Source organism: Etheostoma cragini, chromosome 17 (genome assembly GCF_013103735.1).
Source record: "Etheostoma cragini isolate CJK2018 chromosome 17, CSU_Ecrag_1.0, whole genome shotgun sequence".
NCBI lineage: Eukaryota > Metazoa > Chordata > Actinopteri > Perciformes > Percidae > Etheostoma > Etheostoma cragini.
This window is the reverse complement of record NC_048423.1, coordinates 14,964,189-14,983,849: the sequence shown is the minus strand read 5'-3', so window position 1 is coordinate 14,983,849 and position 19,661 is coordinate 14,964,189. Positions and strand designations below refer to the sequence as shown.

General features: G+C 40.3%; 1 protein-coding gene across 1 annotated transcript in view; it reads right to left on the bottom strand.

Moving 5' to 3' along the window:
• itga9 (integrin, alpha 9) overlaps positions 1 to 19,661 on the bottom strand; it is a 48,098-nt gene that overhangs the window by 19,114 nt on the left and 9,323 nt on the right. Inside the window, exons 9-15 of the mRNA XM_034898362.1 lie at positions 19,149 to 19,286; positions 18,606 to 18,711; positions 16,920 to 17,014; positions 16,225 to 16,315; positions 15,849 to 15,894; positions 15,577 to 15,731; positions 13,687 to 13,847 (exon numbers count right to left, since the gene is read on the bottom strand). Coding sequence (XP_034754253.1) covers positions 13,687 to 13,847; positions 15,577 to 15,731; positions 15,849 to 15,894; positions 16,225 to 16,315; positions 16,920 to 17,014; positions 18,606 to 18,711; positions 19,149 to 19,286 — 792 coding nt within the window. The remainder of the gene's footprint in view (positions 1 to 13,686; positions 13,848 to 15,576; positions 15,732 to 15,848; positions 15,895 to 16,224; positions 16,316 to 16,919; positions 17,015 to 18,605; positions 18,712 to 19,148; positions 19,287 to 19,661) is intronic.

Sequence of the window (19,661 nt, the reverse complement as noted above, 5' to 3'; positions counted from 1 at the left end):
ATGTTAGCAACCTTTATGTAAATGTAAATGTAAATGTGCTGTATTTATATAGCGCTTTTCCAGTCTTAACAACTGCTCAAAGCGCTTTTACATCTACAGGGAACATTCACCATTCACACACATTCATACACTGTGGCCGGGGCTGCCGTACAAGGTGCCACCTGCTCATCAGATAAACATTCACACACATTCACACTCCGATGCGCAGCACCGGGGGCAACTCGGGGTTCAGTGTCTTGCCCAAGGACACTTCGACAATGACTGCAGGGGCGGGGATCGAACCACCAACCTTCCGATTGGCAGGCAACCGCTCTACCACTGAGCCACAGCCGCCCCCTTAGCCACAGCCGCCCCCTTTAGACATTGTTGAGTTTATATGCTGACCTTATAAGTCTTTATCACTATCAAAACAAGACATAAATACACCTTAATGGAGAAATGCATATTGTGTCCTGCTGTGGGTCCTATTCTATTTGCAATTTGGTAGGTATCTCCTAATGCCATCTTTAAGTCAACAGTCAAGAAAATCTTAAGAGAAAACTAAATATGCCAATTTCCTATTATTAACACATGTAGTCACAGTCTCACTTTACAGCCAGGAAATATGTTATAATGTTTGAATTCTAGAGCTTGTGATTATAGCATCTTATTTGCATGGTTCTAGACCTCTGAATGTCTTACAACATACTGTTCAGGTCTGGTGTTGTTTTCATTGGCTATTTATATTTGGAGAAACAACCCACCAATTGGAGCATTGTGCATTGTGTACAATGTGTATGTCATCTTCATACATAGCAAGCTTGTAACCTATTTCCACCCATGAAGAAGTATCAACAGAAGAACGGTGAGAAGCGTGAATGAGATGGATGCAGCTTTGGAGGTTAATGTTAGTGGACATACAGGAATAAGACACAAAATTTGCATATTTCTTTAAAAATTGTCAGAACTGTGAACTGCTCCTCATGCCCATGTCGACTGTAAATGACATCAGCAAGATGGATAGATTACTCATTTAGTCTGATTGTTTTAGGTAGTTTTAGTTTGAAGAAAAATGAAATTATGTTTTGATTCTACTATTGGGGTGGTTTCAAATCTTAAACATAGTGGCTTTAAGCGTGATAAAAGGATTTCTTTTTTTTCTTTAAACCAAATTCTACCAATTTACAATAAAATGTCAGAAAAAAAGGTACATTTCCTGCACGGTCACATAAAAATGGTCCAAACCCTCTCATCATCCCATGGACAAAATTACTTATTAATAGTTCCAGTCATACTGCAGAGATGCCAGCAAACTCAGAAGGCAATTGTCTGTAACTGCAACTGTTTTCCAGCAGTTCCCACCACATTTTGGAACATGTAAATTCCCAACTATCGGACCAAAAATCTAAATGTTACAGCAGTTGTAATCTTTTATGACACACTTGATACAAAGTCTTCGTTCCTGTATGCATATTCATATAGTTAACCCACAGGATGGAGGACAGCTTGCCACTTCATATGTTTTGAAAGAAAACAACTGAGATTCAAATCTTCATCTACAACACCCCCTCTCTGTGGAACATGGTTTCTGCCAATGTAATATGTCAGTGTTTATGTTCACACTCAGGACCCATTTATTTGGTATGGCAGAGCATAACTCCCACCTTACCATCCATTCTTTCCCCTTCATTCCCCTCTCAGCTGCCCGTATGACTTTCCCACACATCCATGCTTCTAGCATAAACACAAGCTACTGTATGAATTAATCTGACTTAGTTGAACACATTTTATAGATTCCACCCTGAACTCTAACCAAGTTATATTGTAGTTATACTCAAGTGTTGCAAACTCTGATTATCACATGTTAATCTGATGTTAATCATCAACAAGATGGCAAGCTGCCCCTTCGTGCTCACAGAGCAGCTCCACCATGGCGGGTGAGGGGAGAATGACGTCAGGCTGCGAAAGGCTCTGATCCTCAGTTTAAACTGCTTGGCAGAAACACACAAGGGCTCCTCTCTCAGCCAAACCATTCCCTCAAAAGCATGTGGCTTAAGCCTGGTCCTGGGAAGTCTTTATTAAGTTGTAGGAGGAAGGTACATACAGCACTCCTTTTTAGGACACTGGACGTTTGGGGGACTTGCAGTTTGAGGCCATTTCATTAAAGGGCTAAACGCCAGGGAATCTTGGTTTAAATGGATAAAAGCTTTTTAGTTAAGTGATGAATGGAATCAGCCTGTCAAAGGTTGGGGTTACATGTGTGTACTGAGACACAAGGAGACGACTTGAAATTGAATGTATTTACAGTAATGTCTGCAGCATATGGGGACATGCACTTAGGCATCTTATCTCAGCTTGTCCTTGACAAAAGCTGAGAAGTGAAAGCATTACTAAAGTTTTTAGAGTGCTACTTTCTGCCAGATTGACTGCAGGTCAAACTACAGCAGCTGCTCGGCTCAGAATAGGCTAGCAGATGTTGAGAAGCCTAGAACAACAAATTGTGTAGGAGTAGAAAAGAGTGTCGTCCAATTGTTTTAGCTAGAAACCTTTTTGGAGCTGTCGAGTATGAGCAGCTTCACTTTGTCTGTGAAAACGATCCCTGTGCTCATAAATCTTTCATGTCATGGTAGAAGGCTCAGAGTGTGTACAGAACCTTCTTTGATAACATAACTTCTTAAAACTGACAAAATTTGACTGCAATCTTTCTTCTTAAACCAGAAAAGGTCACACATCTATTAACAAATTCCATGGCTCACACTCCTATTTAAAAGAGCTATTTTTGGTTTGACCCACTCTTACTCTTATCTGAGTGATGGGATCTTTTTTTTCAAAAGATTTGAATAACTTCCTTTGAGGACATTGTCAAGGACCTCTGAGTCAGAATGGGAGCGTCTGCCTCCAAACCTGGTCATTTTTTACTGTCTATATGTGCTTTTCCTGTCGTTGCTTTCTTGAACTGTGCCTTGATTGTTCAGTTCCTGCATCCACTAGTGTGCCTTCCGTGGCTCCTCATTTCAAATGGTGTTTTTCTGCCTTTAATTTTTTAAGTAGTTATACATGTCTTTTTGTCATGTTCCCAGCCTGTATTTTGGATATTTGGGTGCAGCTGTAAACCCAAAACTAACACATTATCACCTAATAAAGGTTATATTGTGCTAGAAGATATTTGCTTATTGACACATCCAGCAGAGAGGGAGCAGCATTCATTTGGAGTCGTGTTTCTGGCCATCCAAGTCCAATATTGTTTTCCTATTACTCTGATTTGGTCCCCTTAGGGAAAAATCTGTCGGTTTACCTGCTAAATGCTGTGCTGTTTGGTGGGCATGTGGCGTTTATTTGGTTTATTAGCTTTTTCACTGACAACAGCTGCCTGCTGCTGCTAAAAAGGACACCAATGCGGCTAGTGAGAGTGAACCAAAACACTAAAATTGCAGGCTGTAAAAGTTTTAGCAAACAGTTACTTATTTTACACATCCAGCAGTTCAGGAGCAGTACTATCCTCATTTGGAGTCGTGTTTCTGGCCACTTGATGAATACAAGTCCAACATTTACTATCTTTGAGCTCTGATTGGGTCTCTCCCAACTCCTGAAGGAAATATCTGGCTCTTTAGCTGCTAACTACTACCATCACGGACCGCTGTGCTGGTTGCTGCTTGGTGTGGAGCAGGTAGTGGGTTACAGTGGGGTTTTAAAGCTTTTCCACTGAAAACAGCCGCCTGCTGGGCCAAAAATGAAGCTATGGGAGCAGTGAGAGTGACCCAAAACAGTAGACAGCCTTTTTGATACAGTGTTATTAAAAAATGATATTGATTATAACTATTTTAAGGAAGATGTCCTCTCTGAAACAATGACATAAATCAGTTAAACTAACCATGTTCCTAATTACCCTTCTAGCAAAAGAAGGAAAGCGTCAACAAAAAATGCACTTGGATTTTAATACCTGCCGCCTGTCCAAATCCAAATTATTCTGAGTAATCGAATAAAGGCCAGACTACCAGTCATACCAAATGTGTGCGGTATGCCTTTGAAAACTGTTCAGGTTCAACATGAGCCTTGTTTACGCCAACCTTGCAAAATATTTCAGTCTGTCTGATGTTAATAGTAGGGGGAGTGATCCTCAGATGTCTATCCAGCTTTAAGCAACAATCTGATAAATCATCAACTCCACAACCTGTGCATCAAAACACACTGTGCCCAGAAACAAATCAGACTGCCAAGGTGTTTCAAAAGAGGGAACAGCAGGGTTTCCATCATAGATTGTGTGCTGTACAAAAGCAAATATGTTAATATTATTACTGAGAGCCTCTCTGGGGATAGCTTTGTTTAAAGGTAACGGTTTTTTAACACTAATATGAGTTCCTCCAGCCTGTTTATGGTCCCCCAGGGGCTAGAAATGGTGATAGGTGTAAACCGAGCCGTGGGTATCCTGCTCTGCCTTTGAGACAATGAAAGCTTGAACCAATCTGAAAAACCTTGCCCCTTATGACGTCATAAGGATCAAGGTTACCTCCCCTTTCTCTGCTTTGCCCACCCAGAGAATTTGGCCTACCCATGAGCGAGAGAAATCATGGCTTTCAAACGAGCAAAGTGGCAGTTTGTCAAGGCAACACCACCAGCCTCCACCTTGCCCCCCCCTTCTTCTCCTCAAAAGCTACAGACTCAGAAATGGCACATACTAAGGTAAGCTCATTGTGGGACTGGCTCTAGTGGCTGTAATTCTGCACGAAGGCTGAATTTGGGAAAAGAGACTTCAGATATGGTATTAGGGGACCACTAAGGTCTATATAAAAGCATCCAAAGAGCACCATGTCATGGGACCTTTAAGAAATACTCTAGTAAGAAAGAAAAACAAATGCATGATTTTACAAGGTTTTACACTCATGTGAATTATAAGTAAATAGTCCATTCAGAATACGGTGGTGTGGATGAACCTTTGCACAAAGAAGTTGAAACTCCATCTGACTGACATTTCACTGGTCACTATGGCACTCCGACAAGATGAAGAGAATGACAGGAGTGCCTTTTCACATCTTACAGCTTCACCAACCACAAAATATATTGAAAGAAATAGAAAAGAAATATCCAATCATCTGTTCATTTAAAAAAAGAAAAACAGAACACTGAATCCTTAGTACACTTCTGGGCTGGTTTTTGTCAGTGAAAACATAAATAAACAAAATCCTAACCTTACGCAAGACTGTGTGCTGCTGGATATGGCAGGGTGTTGTACTGTAATATCTCCCATGAGAAAACATGTATTTCCCCCTGACAGGAAACATGTACCATCTGCACTGTCATGCATGAGGCTGCATCACCAATAAACACCAATAAATAAATGTTGCTCCTAAAGCTGCATGCACACAGGGACACCCACTTGCAGATGAAGAATCAGTACATGCTAATTAAAATCCTTTCGTCTAACAGGTCAACTTTTCTTCTGAAACACACAAACAAAAGCGCACACCTCTTTGCTTCAGACTTTCAGTAACATTACTCCCCTCACTAAAGATCCCAAGGGTGCAGATAAGGAGATATCCATCTCTTACGTCTTAGAGAATCCAACTGTACGGAATTTATTGCTTTTAAAAACAACGTTCACGTAAACACAAATTACAGGAAACCTTTATGGTCTTGCATGCATCATGAAGAAGGCATTCAACATTTGACCCTTGGACAGTTAAAGCCACAGCTGGGATTTATAAAGGAGGGGAGAAAGGTGCCTCACTTCTCCCGGTGGAAATTGGCAGATGGAACAAGTTTACTGCTTAAACATACCGAATGTATCAGCGTGTTATTTTTACTACATTCCATCAACAAAAACTTGATTTAGCGCCAATGCTAACAATAGCTGAATTAGTGTAATATCTGGATCTGAAATCCAGCCAGCCACCTATAAATAAACAGATGTGTTCCCTCATATCTCCTCCTTACTCAACTCCCACATTGTGCTGTTCTCAACACATTATTTATTTTTCTGCTATTTTCAGCATCATTACTATTATCTCATTTGTGAACATAACAAGGCTTTTTTCTCTTAAAATGGCCCTCAAGCAGTAAAAGTTGAGCTCAACAGGAGCAGAACTGATGGCAAATTAGTCTAACAGGTTCTGCATTATAACCTCCCCGTTCCACAAATTCCCAACCCGGGGCTACCGTGATCATCATGTCTAAATACCTTTAACCCCTTGCAGATCTCTATTGTAACCCGACTGACAGGTATGGAGTCACTACAAGGACACATGCACGGCTCTCCTAAAAAGCAAAACAAAACTAGCGCTGAAAAAAGAAGCAATCTTCTTCCTTTTAAGGAAGCAGATTGGGGTCTTGAGAACTGGGAATCAAATGGAAACAAGGTGGCTTTAGGCACGTAAGACTACAATACATTATAATGAATAATATTAATATTACTAATAAGAAGAAAAAGGAGATTAATGCTTTTAGACATTTCATTTAATAGCTGTGTTAAAATCACTCCCTTGTTTAAACAAAAAATGGCACAGGGTAAAAATAGTGCATCAAGTAGCAAATTGGGAGTGATTTCAGACAGTGTTTTATTGAGTTTAATTCATGAACTAATTTAACTGAAAGCATTAGAGTACTACTTGGGAATGTTGTTGCTATTTAGAAACAACAACAAGCATCTGAAGACTTCCTCTCTTCGAGAGATTAACTCCCCTCAACATCCTGATAAACCTTCTTTATGCATAAACAGGAAGCTTGTTATCTTCACTCTTACACAATTAATTAAGAAAAAAGAATGAGAAATCCATTTCACAGTTGCTGATTTTTGCATCATGTCTTAACAGTTTAAACAGGACCAAACTGTAATTGCATGCTTTTTTTAAAAGCAAAAAAAATGCTATTTTAATCTGAGGAGAAAACAATTCTCTGATAGATGAGATAGCATTAGGGAGGAGTAGCTTATGTAGTTTAAAAAATGGAGTTCTGTCTGTTTGTGAGTGTGTGTTTGAGTCTGTTCCATCCTGGTTATAGAGGAGGTCTCCAGATGCTTCCTGCAGCTCATTTCGTCACTGTGCACAAACTCTGGGGCACTTTTACTTCACTGTTATTGTTGGAGCCATTGTTTTTAGACAGCCTTGATAAAAAAACTGCAGCACGCCAATACATCTGTCAAATACACCTGATGAGAACAAGTTACAGTCTCCACCGGACATAAACAAATCTTCTTGTGTATATATTTGTTCCACTTCCCTTGTGGTGGTTTTGCCTGTTTACAAGGGAAGCAGAATTTGATGTTGACGCCACCACGTCAGGAATATACACTAATATTAACAAATGGGTCAAGTAGCCGGAAATGATAACGAGGTTGCCGCTAGGTTGTTAAGGAAGTGCTGTGGCTATTATGCCAAGTGATGAAGTAATCACAGGCTTTTGTCTTATGCTCTGGCAAAGACCCCATCATGACATTCTGATCCAACACACACACACACACACACACACACACACACACACACACACACACACACACACACAGAGAACTGCCATGAACATACATGCTTCCTCTGCAGTGGAAGTTGGGAAACATGGCAAGAGAAACTCTTTCATTGTGGTCAGACTTGGCCACCCATTACATCGCCCTGCATGGGCATCATGTGGCAGTAACCCAGCCAAAAGTCTACGGAAACATTTTACCCAGCATGCTTTGCTGCCAAAATCAACAAATCATCAAATCTGCCCAACCTTCGGTCGATCTTGACATGAGTAACAACCATGGATTTACCATGGCAACAGCACAGAGCAGGTCTAATGAGCAGACATACCAAAAAATATACCTCACTTACATCTTCAATGCACATGCATGAGAGGAACGTCATGAGAAACTTGACTTGTTTCACTGTAACAAATGTCTGTTGGCTGTGCACTCCCAAAACAAGCCTGGAGAAGAACTGTTTAATGTTCACTCTGGCACGACCATGTAGGGAAATCCTGACCAAAATATTACCCTGAGCTAAAATTAACCTCTTCTTTGGTATCCAGTAAATTGTGTTAACACTAATACAAACTACGACTATGGGATAATTCCGCTGGACTTATTGACAGTGTCTATGACATTTTCCACTCGATTTTATTAAAGCAGTTTTTACCATTATGTTCTTTATAAATAGACGCGCTGCCATGTGTAATAGAAGACAGCTGGATGTGATTACCTTCCTGCTATATACTTTCATTGTATCAGCACTCTTGGCCTGAGGTAAATGAAACCGGGGAAACAGCATCAAGGGAATCACACATTTCTATTGAACTGTAAAGAGGCAAACAAAGCAGGCAGTGTGGCAGCGGCCCTGCTCTGGGTTTCCATGTGCCAGATAGTATTGAGGGACTTTGTCCTACTGAAGGTTCATTGGGAAACAGCGACAGGAGCTTCTGTTTTGCTTTATTCTCCGGGGTTTCCTGTTTGCCTATGGAGATCACACTTAGGTCAAGCAGTAAGCCTAAATGATTTTGACTTCTTTGGAGGAACAGGTGAGTGGATTTCACTGCATTACGCAGTTAAAATATTGTCAGTAAGTTGTCAATCGCAGAAAAGTGTAGTAGTCTGTCAGTTACTTTTGTGGGACTGTCTGCCACTACATCCATTAAGGTAAAGTAAATATATACATTAATCATTATTGATTTACAAAATGTCAGCAAATTGTAAAAATAATGATCACAATAATGTTGACATATTCAAATCACTTGTTTTCACTAACCAACAGTCCTAAACCCCATGGTATTATGTTCACTATCATAGAAAACAGTGAACAGAAAGAATAGAAAGATAGAAAAAACAAATGAGAAGCTGCAACTGGTTAATCAACAACAAAAACAACAACCAATTCAGTTCTACTAGTACCTATTTTGACTTCCATTTGCTAGAGCCAAATTTCAAAAGTCAATTTGTGGATAAAGGCAGCTTGTTATAATATAACTGCATACAAGTAGAGCTAACACTACATAAATCAACCTGATAAGACACACCAGGACACAAACACAGACAAAGACTAACTGCAGTTTATGTTGGTTGTTGTATTCTTGGCTTTGTTTTCTAACAAAAACAGCATGTAAATGATGGATCTGTCCACTTAATTTAACCAAATGAAATATGAATGAGTTGCAATATGATGCTAACAAGCAGACACACGGGAAGGTTAAAACATTAGGTCCTTTGAATTAAATTTGCAGAGAGAACCAGGTTCCTTCTGTAGCTTCATAGACCACCATCAGTCTGAAAATCTCATGCACTGTATTGCTCAACTCCAACATTCAGTCAAAAGAGACTGCCTCAGTGCTTTTAGCTTTGACAGATAGATGTTCATCCTGCAGATGCCTCACTAATAGCAGCAGTCATCAGAATAAAGTTTGGTGGACCTTTAAATACTCCGGTGGTGCAGAGCAAATGTTAGGGGGACATGAGATAAAGGGCACAGACAGTACTCAGTGGAATATAGGCCAGAGGAAAGCAGGGGGGAAAGTGAGCAGGATACTTTACGAGCTAAATTGAACAGACAACTGTTACAGGCAGGGCTTTAAATGCCTATTTTAGCTCTTCCTTGGAGACTGTGATGCTTCTACAGAGCTACACAATACCACTCATGACCACCAATGGAATTGGCTGTTGGCATTATTTCAAGGCTCGCATGCACTGCGCTGTCATGGGACTACTGGAGTAAAACATGTATATGACGATGGATAAAATGGCAAAGATGTAAACATTCCATGAGATGTCATCATGGAAGAAGTGCAGAACATCTAACAAAGGAATAGTTCAAATGTGTTTGCTAAGACTAGAAACGCACATCAAGGGAGCAGTATATGGCATCCTGCAAACCACAATCTTCACACAATGATTAATAAATGCTTTATAGTGTGTAGTAAGACAGTATGTCACAAAGTAATGTTGACATTACACCTGTTGCACTTTAAATCTATGAACACTGATCTCCTTCACTTAACATATACGGGGTAGGCACACAGACATACAATTTTGTCATTTAATTTGAATTTTTCAGCCATGGAAATTGTAATTTGGGCACCACACCTTTACCGTCCTGTGTGGCTTTTTAGCTTTTGCAGAATCTGGGAATCTCACCTCTTCTTCTAGCTGGTGAGCAGCCATTATGGATGGCAATATCAATCACTCAATCCACTACTTTGGTCCAGACCAAAATATATCAACAAATATTGGATAAATTGCTGTGAAATTTCATTCAGAACATTCATGGTTCCCAGATGATGTTCACTAATGACTATGGTGATCACTTGACTCTAGAGCCACATTTTTGGTTTCCGAGTAAAACGTCTCCTCAACTATTGGATGGATTGCCGTGATGCTTGGTAGAGACATCCGTGTCCCTATCCTAGGATCAATCAAACTGACTTCGGTGATATTTTAACCTTTCCTCTTGCACCATCATTAGGTCAAATTTTAATTTGTTCAAATACCTGCAAAACCTATCAAATTGAATTTAGTAAGTTTTGCAGGTATTGTGGGAATAAAATAATTTCCCATCAGCATCAACTGTACTTTGAGTTTTGTGCTAACTAGCAAATGTTAGCAGTGTGATAGCATTTAGCTCAAAGCATGGATTTGCACAGCTCCAGATTTCTGTCATTGATTTACAATAATACATTTTAAATGCCAAGGTGTCCAGTTGCACATGAATACTACTCAAAACCTTTCACTATAACTTGAGACACTACCATACCACAGAAAGATAACATGCCGTGAGAGGGATTTACAAAAAATTACTTAATGCAACACATCAAACTGAAGACTTTCTGCTCAAAATTGGTGGTTTTCTTTGGAAATAACTCATTGCCATCTCACGCACACATCACTTCTGGTCATCTGAGCCCTAATCCTTCAGCAGTCATCACTGTAAGGAACTGTTTTTCCTTCTTATATGTGAGGTACAACTCAAGTAAAAGCCTGCATGGGCTTTATTTAGCTTAAACAAAACAAAACAAAGACCATCTGGAGGGCTAGGGTGCTGTTTGTCAGTGCCAATGAAAACAGGTTTAAAATGATCAACACAAAAGACTTGCCTAATTTCAGGAGGAATTACCCTTGAACAAAAGTTAGAGTTTGAACTAATAGCATCTCTGCTCTGTGCTATCTGAATAACTCCAGTTATGATCTTGTTCTCAACATTAATGATTTACTAAGTGGCCGGTCCGGCTTTTTACATGATTTCAGATGGTGAAAATTGAGCATGTCTGTTCCAGTCCTGTTGCTGCATATACAGTGCATAATGTAGAACAAACACAACTCTAACAGTGCTTAATTAAGTTCTGCTGTTAACTGAGGTGCTTTAAAAGTATTTATATAATTTATAAAGTCAACAAATGGGGTCAACAGATGGTCAGTGCAGTTACGTGAGAGTGGCTCAGAATAGCTCAAGGCCTGCTTCCATCGGCCCTCATGCATCAGGGCTTGAGCAATCAACCCTGACTTGAGGGTTTTCCATCAGCAGCGCCAGCATGCAGCTCCAGTTGACACAACAGCAGCCCAGCACCCTGCTTTTATGCCAGCCTTAGTCCTGTGTTTTCAACTGTTTGTCTTAGCTAAGAGAAGGGTGGGGCAGGGGTGCACAATCCACCCCACCCTTCAGGATGCTGTCGGGCAACCAGCTGGTTTCCATTAGCATACCTCTTCTGGGGAATGGGATGGCTCATGTAGGCAGAGACATCAGGAAGATAAATGATGCAATTGGTCAGGCAGACTAGACCCATCTCGGAGCCAGATCACCTCTGATTATGGTGATCGTTCAGATCTTATAGTACAAACACGTACCGTATGATGATGAAGACTCATAGCAGACGGTTTTCATGCTAGGACATAATCATTTTCTGCTTTACTCTTCATACTTATCTAAGGTAATTAAGCCTGTAAACAGTTTAGTGAAGTTGTAATTTGGGCACCACACCTTTACCGTCCTGTGTGGCTTTTCAGCTTTTGCAAATTCTGGGAATCTCACCTCTTCTTTTAGCTGGTGAGCAGGTGGAATTTGTGGCCACATATCAAGAAAAAATAATAATCCACACAGCAAGAGTGGTAATCATGCTACACTTCACACCTCAGTCAAGCCAATCCAAATCCCCCTACAGACAAAATATCTAATGTTATCTGCGTCATCTGTAAACTGAAATATTTACTGAGTGTTAAAGTAATAGTTTAATATTTTCGAAAAGACATTTCACAATTTACTTTTTCACTGGAGAAGGTTGATACCATTCTCGTATCCTTTAACAAGATGGAGCCAGGAGACAATAAACGTAGCTTAGCGTACAGTAAAGACTGTAAACAACTAGTCCGGTTTTGTTTGGAAATGTAAAAAGAAATCCCTAGCACCTTTAAATGCCACTAAAGCAAACATTACACCTTGTTTGCTTAAACAGTACAAAAACTAAAATTAAAAAAGACATGTTGCAGACTTCAGAAGTTACTGTGCCCAGCCAAGAAAAAGGTTTGGCACATGACCCCTCGTACATCCATAACAATGTTTCACAAAATCCCCAAAAAGAACTACCTCTTCAACAACATCAAAGTGTTATTTCATTCCGCAACGTTAGTGCTGTTAAGAACAAAATACGGCTCGCCCCTGAATTAACGTGTGGCCTGATGGATTACACTTAAAAGTATAAGTGTGTTTACCTGGCAGCTAGAGAGATGGCACAGATACGTGGCAGCTACGACTGAGTGATAATTCACCTACCCACCCACAAACCTGAAGATGTTTGGTTCAAGTGTTGAAATGTCCAATTTACTGTAGGCAGGAACACTCCTTCCCATGACTTACCCTGCTGTTAATGTTCTGTGTGTTGAAACTTAGACGCACAGAAGAGAAAATTAAATTCAAAATTCCTTCTATCCAGGTTTACTGAAGAGACTGGATCAACACATACCAGACATCCCTGTATAAACCTTGATAACTGTGATGTGTATTTTGGGATGAATAAAAAAGAGACTGTTGCTGCAACTGCTCTGTGAAATACACTTATTACAGTCTGAATGGTTGAAGGAAGAGAGGCAGGCGTGGTAATGACAGCCCCCCTCCGTCAGCAGCTCAGCCTCCCATGGTGAAAGTGCCTGGAGAGTGCAGTTAAGAATGCCAGTGAAATTTACAGGCCTGCAGTGGGCCTCCGCATTAGAGAAGGGGAAACATGGAAGTTGCCCTCAGGACGGGGACCCTCTCTGAGTCTACACAGCTAAATGACAGAGTAATACAACAGAGGAACTATGTGATGACAAAGGGGACTCTGTTTCTTGTTTCTGTCAGTTTCTGCAGACACACACGAACCATCAAGGGCCTGCTTGTTACCTTTAACCTAACCCAGCAGGGTGATACAAAGAGCTGCCAAGCAGATGCCTGTTGATCCATAGCCTTAAGCTGCCGGAGCCACTGCTCTTACACCACCATGAGATAGAGTATCTCATTTTCCTTTCATTTACAGTATATTGACATTTTAATTTCCTCTTGTTTTAATCTGTCTAAACATTTTAGCTGGGAATGTACTGACTTTGATGCTCCAACTAAAAACCACATGAACAGATAAGAAAGACAAACAGACATGTGCAAATAACGAGCGAGAGCGCTCAAGGTTTTGTGAAAGCAGCCGAGAGATCAGCTGAGGACATGAACAGCACATGGACAACCCAACACCAACACAGCCAGCGCTAAATAAGACCAGAAAATCCAACTTTACCTTAACGTAGGCAGTGTAGCGCTGGCACTGCTCCCTGTTGATTTCCAAGAAGAGCTGCCGGCTCATCTGGCTGATCTGAGATCCACTTTGAGTGAAGTAGACCCGGGAAGGCTGGCTCTTCTGTCGCTTATCCACATCAGCTGTCAAGTTATACAGCAACTCTGAGAAGAGGCAGAAACACTGTTACTCGTAACCTCAACTGACGGTGATGGTTCTTTGAGTTATTTGAGATTATCTTAAAACAAATCTTGAGAAATACTACAAGTATGCAGGGCTTGTTTTTCTGTTAATTGCCATTAAAACATGAGTACAAATTATTTATCACTTATTGCAGTCAAATAAAGTCAGGAGGTACTGTACATCTTTGACAATTCTTACTCAAAACATCTGATATCACTTTACATTAACGTTAAGAGCCCTCTATTCCATTATGTGTAATGAACACAGTGCTAATTTCAGTACGGTCATTTGCCTGTGTGGGTCTGCTACTGTGAATCTAAGAATTTCAATCAGATGTTTTCCACATCTTTCATCCACAAGCGAGCAAAGACGTTAGCTAAGTAAATATTGATATTTTACAATTAAGAAGCATTAACAAAAAAAGGAAGTTGCTTCCAGCTGCAGGGGCTGAACTGGTATTACTGTAAATGACAACATTTCAATAACAACATTCCAACTGGTTCCACCCCTGACCTTAGTAACATTGGGACACAGAACAACTTCAAATCTTCTTTTTGAATTAAGAAATCATGAAGCAAACTTTACCAATATTTCCGGGAAAACCATATTTGGGCATTTGGCCATTTAAAATCCATTCCTTTGAATGACTCAGTCTCAGTCTGTTGTAATTGCTTAACGAGGGTGTCAGCCTGGTAAAACAGTGGGAAGGGTGGCAAACACCCCAGTCAGACCAAAGCCTACTGTTTCCTCCGTCCAACTGAGGAAACGCCATGAGCTCACTCCAGAGGAGGCAAAGGAAGGTTTCATTAAGGGAGTCACCAAACACATAGTGCTACACTTTCCATGGTGTTAGCCAGACAGCTAAACAGAGAGGCTTTATTGCTGTGAGCCAGGACATAGTCATTAGGTAAGGACAGGGTTCCTGTTCCCTTGGGGTGGCCATGAATGACCACACCCTAACACTGGAACAGGACTGCACCTCAGCACTCAACAGGCACCGCACCCAAGAGCCAGTTAGCAAAGGCTGAAGGGTAAACCATCAGCCAAACGCAGGCCAAAGGCTAACCACACCGGCCGTCTCCAAGCATGGGGATAGTTGCTCAGCATGAGATGTTATGTTTACAAAATTCCTCCATTTAAATGATCATCAAAAGTTCAAGAAGTATGAATTTCAGTACTTCTCAACACAAAATTACCAAAATATACTCTATATGATCAACACCAGTGACACATGACGACTGAGATTTATGGCTTTTGACATTCATTTACAAAATGTACTGCAACGTCAAGACTCAAGTCACTGGCAAAATATGTTTTTACTTTCGAGAGAGCCAGGCTAACTGTTTCCCACTGCTTCAAGACTTTATGCTAAGCTAAGCTAATCGCCTCCTGGTTCCAGCTACACACTTGGCACACAGACATGAGTAATCAATTGTAACTCAAGAAAGCAAATAAGCAAATTTCCCAATATATCAGACAATTCCTTTAAACCACAAAAACTGAAATATGTTTCAAGTATACAGTACAGCAACTCAGGGGTCGGCATGTTTTATTAATTCTATTCTCTACTAGCTTACTCTTTGGTATTGGGGAAATATGTTTTTGCTGCAGCGATCTGTACATGTAAAATCAGTCACAGGTAGTTTAGTGTCCCTTACAGAGTGGACTGACAACTTTTGTTAAGTTTCTCTTGTCAGGATTTGTCCTCACCAATGTGTCCAGGCAGCTGTCTCCCCCTGAAGAGCATGCACACAGTGACGTTGAAGCAATTTAGGTTATGGTGACCCTCGTGGCACTGTGGCACAGAGATGTTGATGGAGACGGGCAGGAAGATGGAGACATCCACGGTAATGACAGGCCGGGTCCTACAACCACATCAACCGACACAGGAACACAGTGTGGGAGAGACTGGACATTAACACGACTCAGAAGTAGAACAAACGAAATAGTGCAGTGGCATAGAGAACGATCCGGTTGCTTACCTCAGCAGCACCACACCATCTGACATGAAAGCTCCAATAGTGATATCTGCAACAAAAACATACACATGATTGATTTGGAAAGCCATAAAGAAGACATGAATGATGGATTAATTAAATTAAAATGTGCTGACAACATTAGACCTGCAAATCCAAAACAATGCACAGAGGTCTTCAACTGCCATGCTGGCTACGTCTAAATATCTGTGTGTGTGTGTGTCAGCTGTGGAATGCAGTAAACAAAATGCTTCTATCACGAGTCTTTGCACTGTTGTGCAACAGAATAAGAGTCAAAAACCAAATATCTCATAATCTTGATTTTTTTCCATGTTATGTTCCTGGTGTGGTTACGCCTTTATTTAGTTTGGTATGACCGTACCTGCGTATCCATTGCCATCCATGTCCACATTGCCTGAGATTGACTGGCCAAACATCTGCAGACCAGGGTTTATACTGCGCCCAGACAGTTTCTGTAACACATGATACCAGCCTTTACATAACCCATGTGAGCCATCATGAAAAATAGAGCACATTGTACAATTTGTTCTTGCTCTGCCTTTGTTTTTTCATAGCTGAAGTTTTTGTAAGGATTAAATAAACAAAATAAATTGTGTTAATGAATGAGCTTTGGAGATGCTGGTAGGTGGATTTTTTTTTAGCTTTAACTTTCACCCATTCTTCATGCTAAAATAACATAAAATAAGCTAAGCTAAGTTAGTCACCTCCAAGTTTTAACTCTTTTTCTTTATCTTAAAAAAGGGGATTGAAACATTGAAGTACTTTGTAGTAACTAATAAAAGAGATCCCATGAAGAACTGCATGCTTTTCATTCAGAGCTTCATTGGTCTTCTGTGTATTCCTAAGGTTACATAATATTCATATCACATTAGTCAGCTACTTCAACAGGTCGATACACAAGGTGAACACATGGGTTTCATCAAAATGTAGCATGCCTTGGTGAAGCTACAGACAGAAGCTACATCCAGAGATGAGGAATCACATTAAGATATTCTTTTGCTTATGTTAAAACTACATGATATTGGCATGTTCTGTGACACTAGGCAATATTCTTACCATGGAGTATTTGCTGATGATTCCTGTGGGATCCCCATGGTAGATATATACAGCTCCTCCATAGTCATCCTCTTTTGGTGCTCCTATGGCTACATCTGAATAGGCAAATTGAGGACAAAAAGGATTTCTGTGAAAAGTTGGCATTTAAATGAATGAGTATGTAGTGTGTTTGTGAATGTGCACAAAGCTTATATTAATACTGGGAAACAAGCTGTTACATTAAGAGTCTTAATAGACAATTAAGTGTTAAGTGTTAGTAACCATAAAAATGTGTGCAACCTCTGAGAGAGTGGAAACAAGACTATAAAGTGCTGGCAGGAGCACTGAAACAATGTCTCCTTTTCCCATTTCCACAGAAGGTCCATATATAAACTTTCTTTTTATAAACCAAAACACTTCCATGCCATGTGGTGCAGCATACCAAAGCAGAAGTGGTAAATGAATAGCACTTTCTTTTAGTAAATATCGCACAATAATAAATTCATTATGTAGAGGTAGAATTAAACAAGTAATTTCTTCTCAGTGAAACCAAATGTGTTTGGTTTCTACAGTAGTTCTTTCAAATTAAATAGTAGCAGTATGGTTGTAAATAATAGAATGTCAGTCAGTGCAAGTCTGGCTCTTTCGACACTCTGAGAGTGACGAGTTGCAAGATGAGTTACGCTTCCCAGCTGCCATCTTTCTGCGCACACACACACACACACAGACACACACTTTGTGCCAGGCTGCAAGCTTCGAGGCGTATGTCACACAAAGATGAAACCGGGCAGCAGCTCTCAGCCTGGAGTGTGAGGCGGACGCCAAGTTGAGCCCTCAAAGCCAAGCCAATGCAAGTGCCAAGAAAACAGACAGCGTGAATGTATGTCTGTGTGTCTGGAGAACTCTGTGCACACGAGGGTGAGAGAGGGCAATATTTCCTAAAGAACCCCTTCACCGCAGGGTTATCCCAACAAAAGGTCTGTGAAAATGAAGGGAGTTGTTGCACCTACTGGGAATCTCCACCAGCCAACATTTGCATATGGGCGAGTGTGGAAAACATAAACTGTGTGACTTTATTACTTACCAGTTGACAGGGGAAATAGCTTTGTTGCAGGATTTTTTGTATTGCAGCTGATTCATAAGAAGCACTTTTAAGCACTCTTAAGGTATCACTACAAAAAAATAATTAGTTGACAACTCGTTTTTTAAGTTGCATCAAGTTTCACGACATATTGAAACCCTGTCTGCAAGGTTGTAAAAATGGTCAATACAACTTTACAATACTAAATAGTGTTACAACTCTAGTGTGGTCCTGTATGTCAGTGGTTCCCAGACTTTTAATGGAAATGAGTGCCTTACTTTGACCCCTTGCCACAGGTGTCAGATGTCTAATTAAACTTCTCCGTTTGTGTTACTGAATTACTGCTTACACCTATGTAGAATATACATAGAATATAACTATGTAATAAAATATATAAGCTAACATGGTTGAGAAGTCCTAAATGTGCTAAGAATAATGCAACATTAGAAACCTCATTAGTGAGTAAACCTCATCTGCTGAGGAAGACCATGTGATACAGGTAAAAGGTCCAGAACAAGGAAGTCAGCGGACGTTGAGTGGAGACTGTTTTGTTAACATATACAATGTGTATATTAAAAATCAAGAAGGCAGTTTCTAAGGTCTTTTTTATAATACTTTGTACTGACCTTGATATCCATCGTCATCTATGTCTCCGATTGCGGCGATGCATTCTCCAAAGTGTGCATTGAAAGCATTGTCACCAGTCAAAACACCTTCCTCCTCCATCACCCCCTGACATTATAAGCAAGCAAGATACCAGTTTATATAGTTAACTGGCAGAAGAATAAAAAAAGGTCCTACAGTATATTTCTGCAGTGAAATTATTGCAGCTCTAAGATTAAAATTATTTGGCCATGGCTGCAGTTAGTTGGCTTTGATCCAACCAATTTAACAACCTAACAGTCAACTTACTCGCAATAACTCTTAAATACAAAATTTACAAACACAAGCTATAGTCTCGGCCAGTTAAAGAACTTCTCACAATGTTCCACTGTTTTATTCTGCTATCATTATAACAAACATGGTCAGAAAGAAATCAAACATGGGCAAAACTAAAAAATCGCCACTGCAGACAATCAAAGAAGTATAGAAACGTCTGAAGACATTGTGTGGACATACATCTGCAAGTTATGTTCTCATGTTCCCACTAACCCGGGGATCCCACTCACATTGCCCTTGCTGAGGTACACAGTCACCTGGCCCTCATCCCGGAGCTGGCTGTGCATGGGTGCCCCCACCAGCAGGTCCGACAGGCCGTCCTGGTTCAGATCAACTGCACACAATGAGGAGCCAAAGTAAGAGCCCATCTGGAACCAAGTTGAGCCACAGAGCAATGGGTCAGATCACAGACACTTCTTCTTCAGTTCATACCATTGACATGCTTTCACCCTCTGACTGGACTTACTTCTCTTATATATCTATAACAACATTAAAGGAATATTTACACAATGTCTGTATTTATTTACTCGGAATGGAAATCCTTAGCTACCTTCCTGGCTTTGGTTTGTGGCCACTGTGTTCTTTCTTTTTTAATCGACTATGCTGTCTAAACACTTAAGGCAGAGGTAAACAGTGCAGTTTTGACAACAAAGCAGTCAGTGTAGTGTGCCTGTAACTCATTGTAATAATTGACTACATATAGGTTATTTATAAAAATTGGTTGGTATATATATATATATATA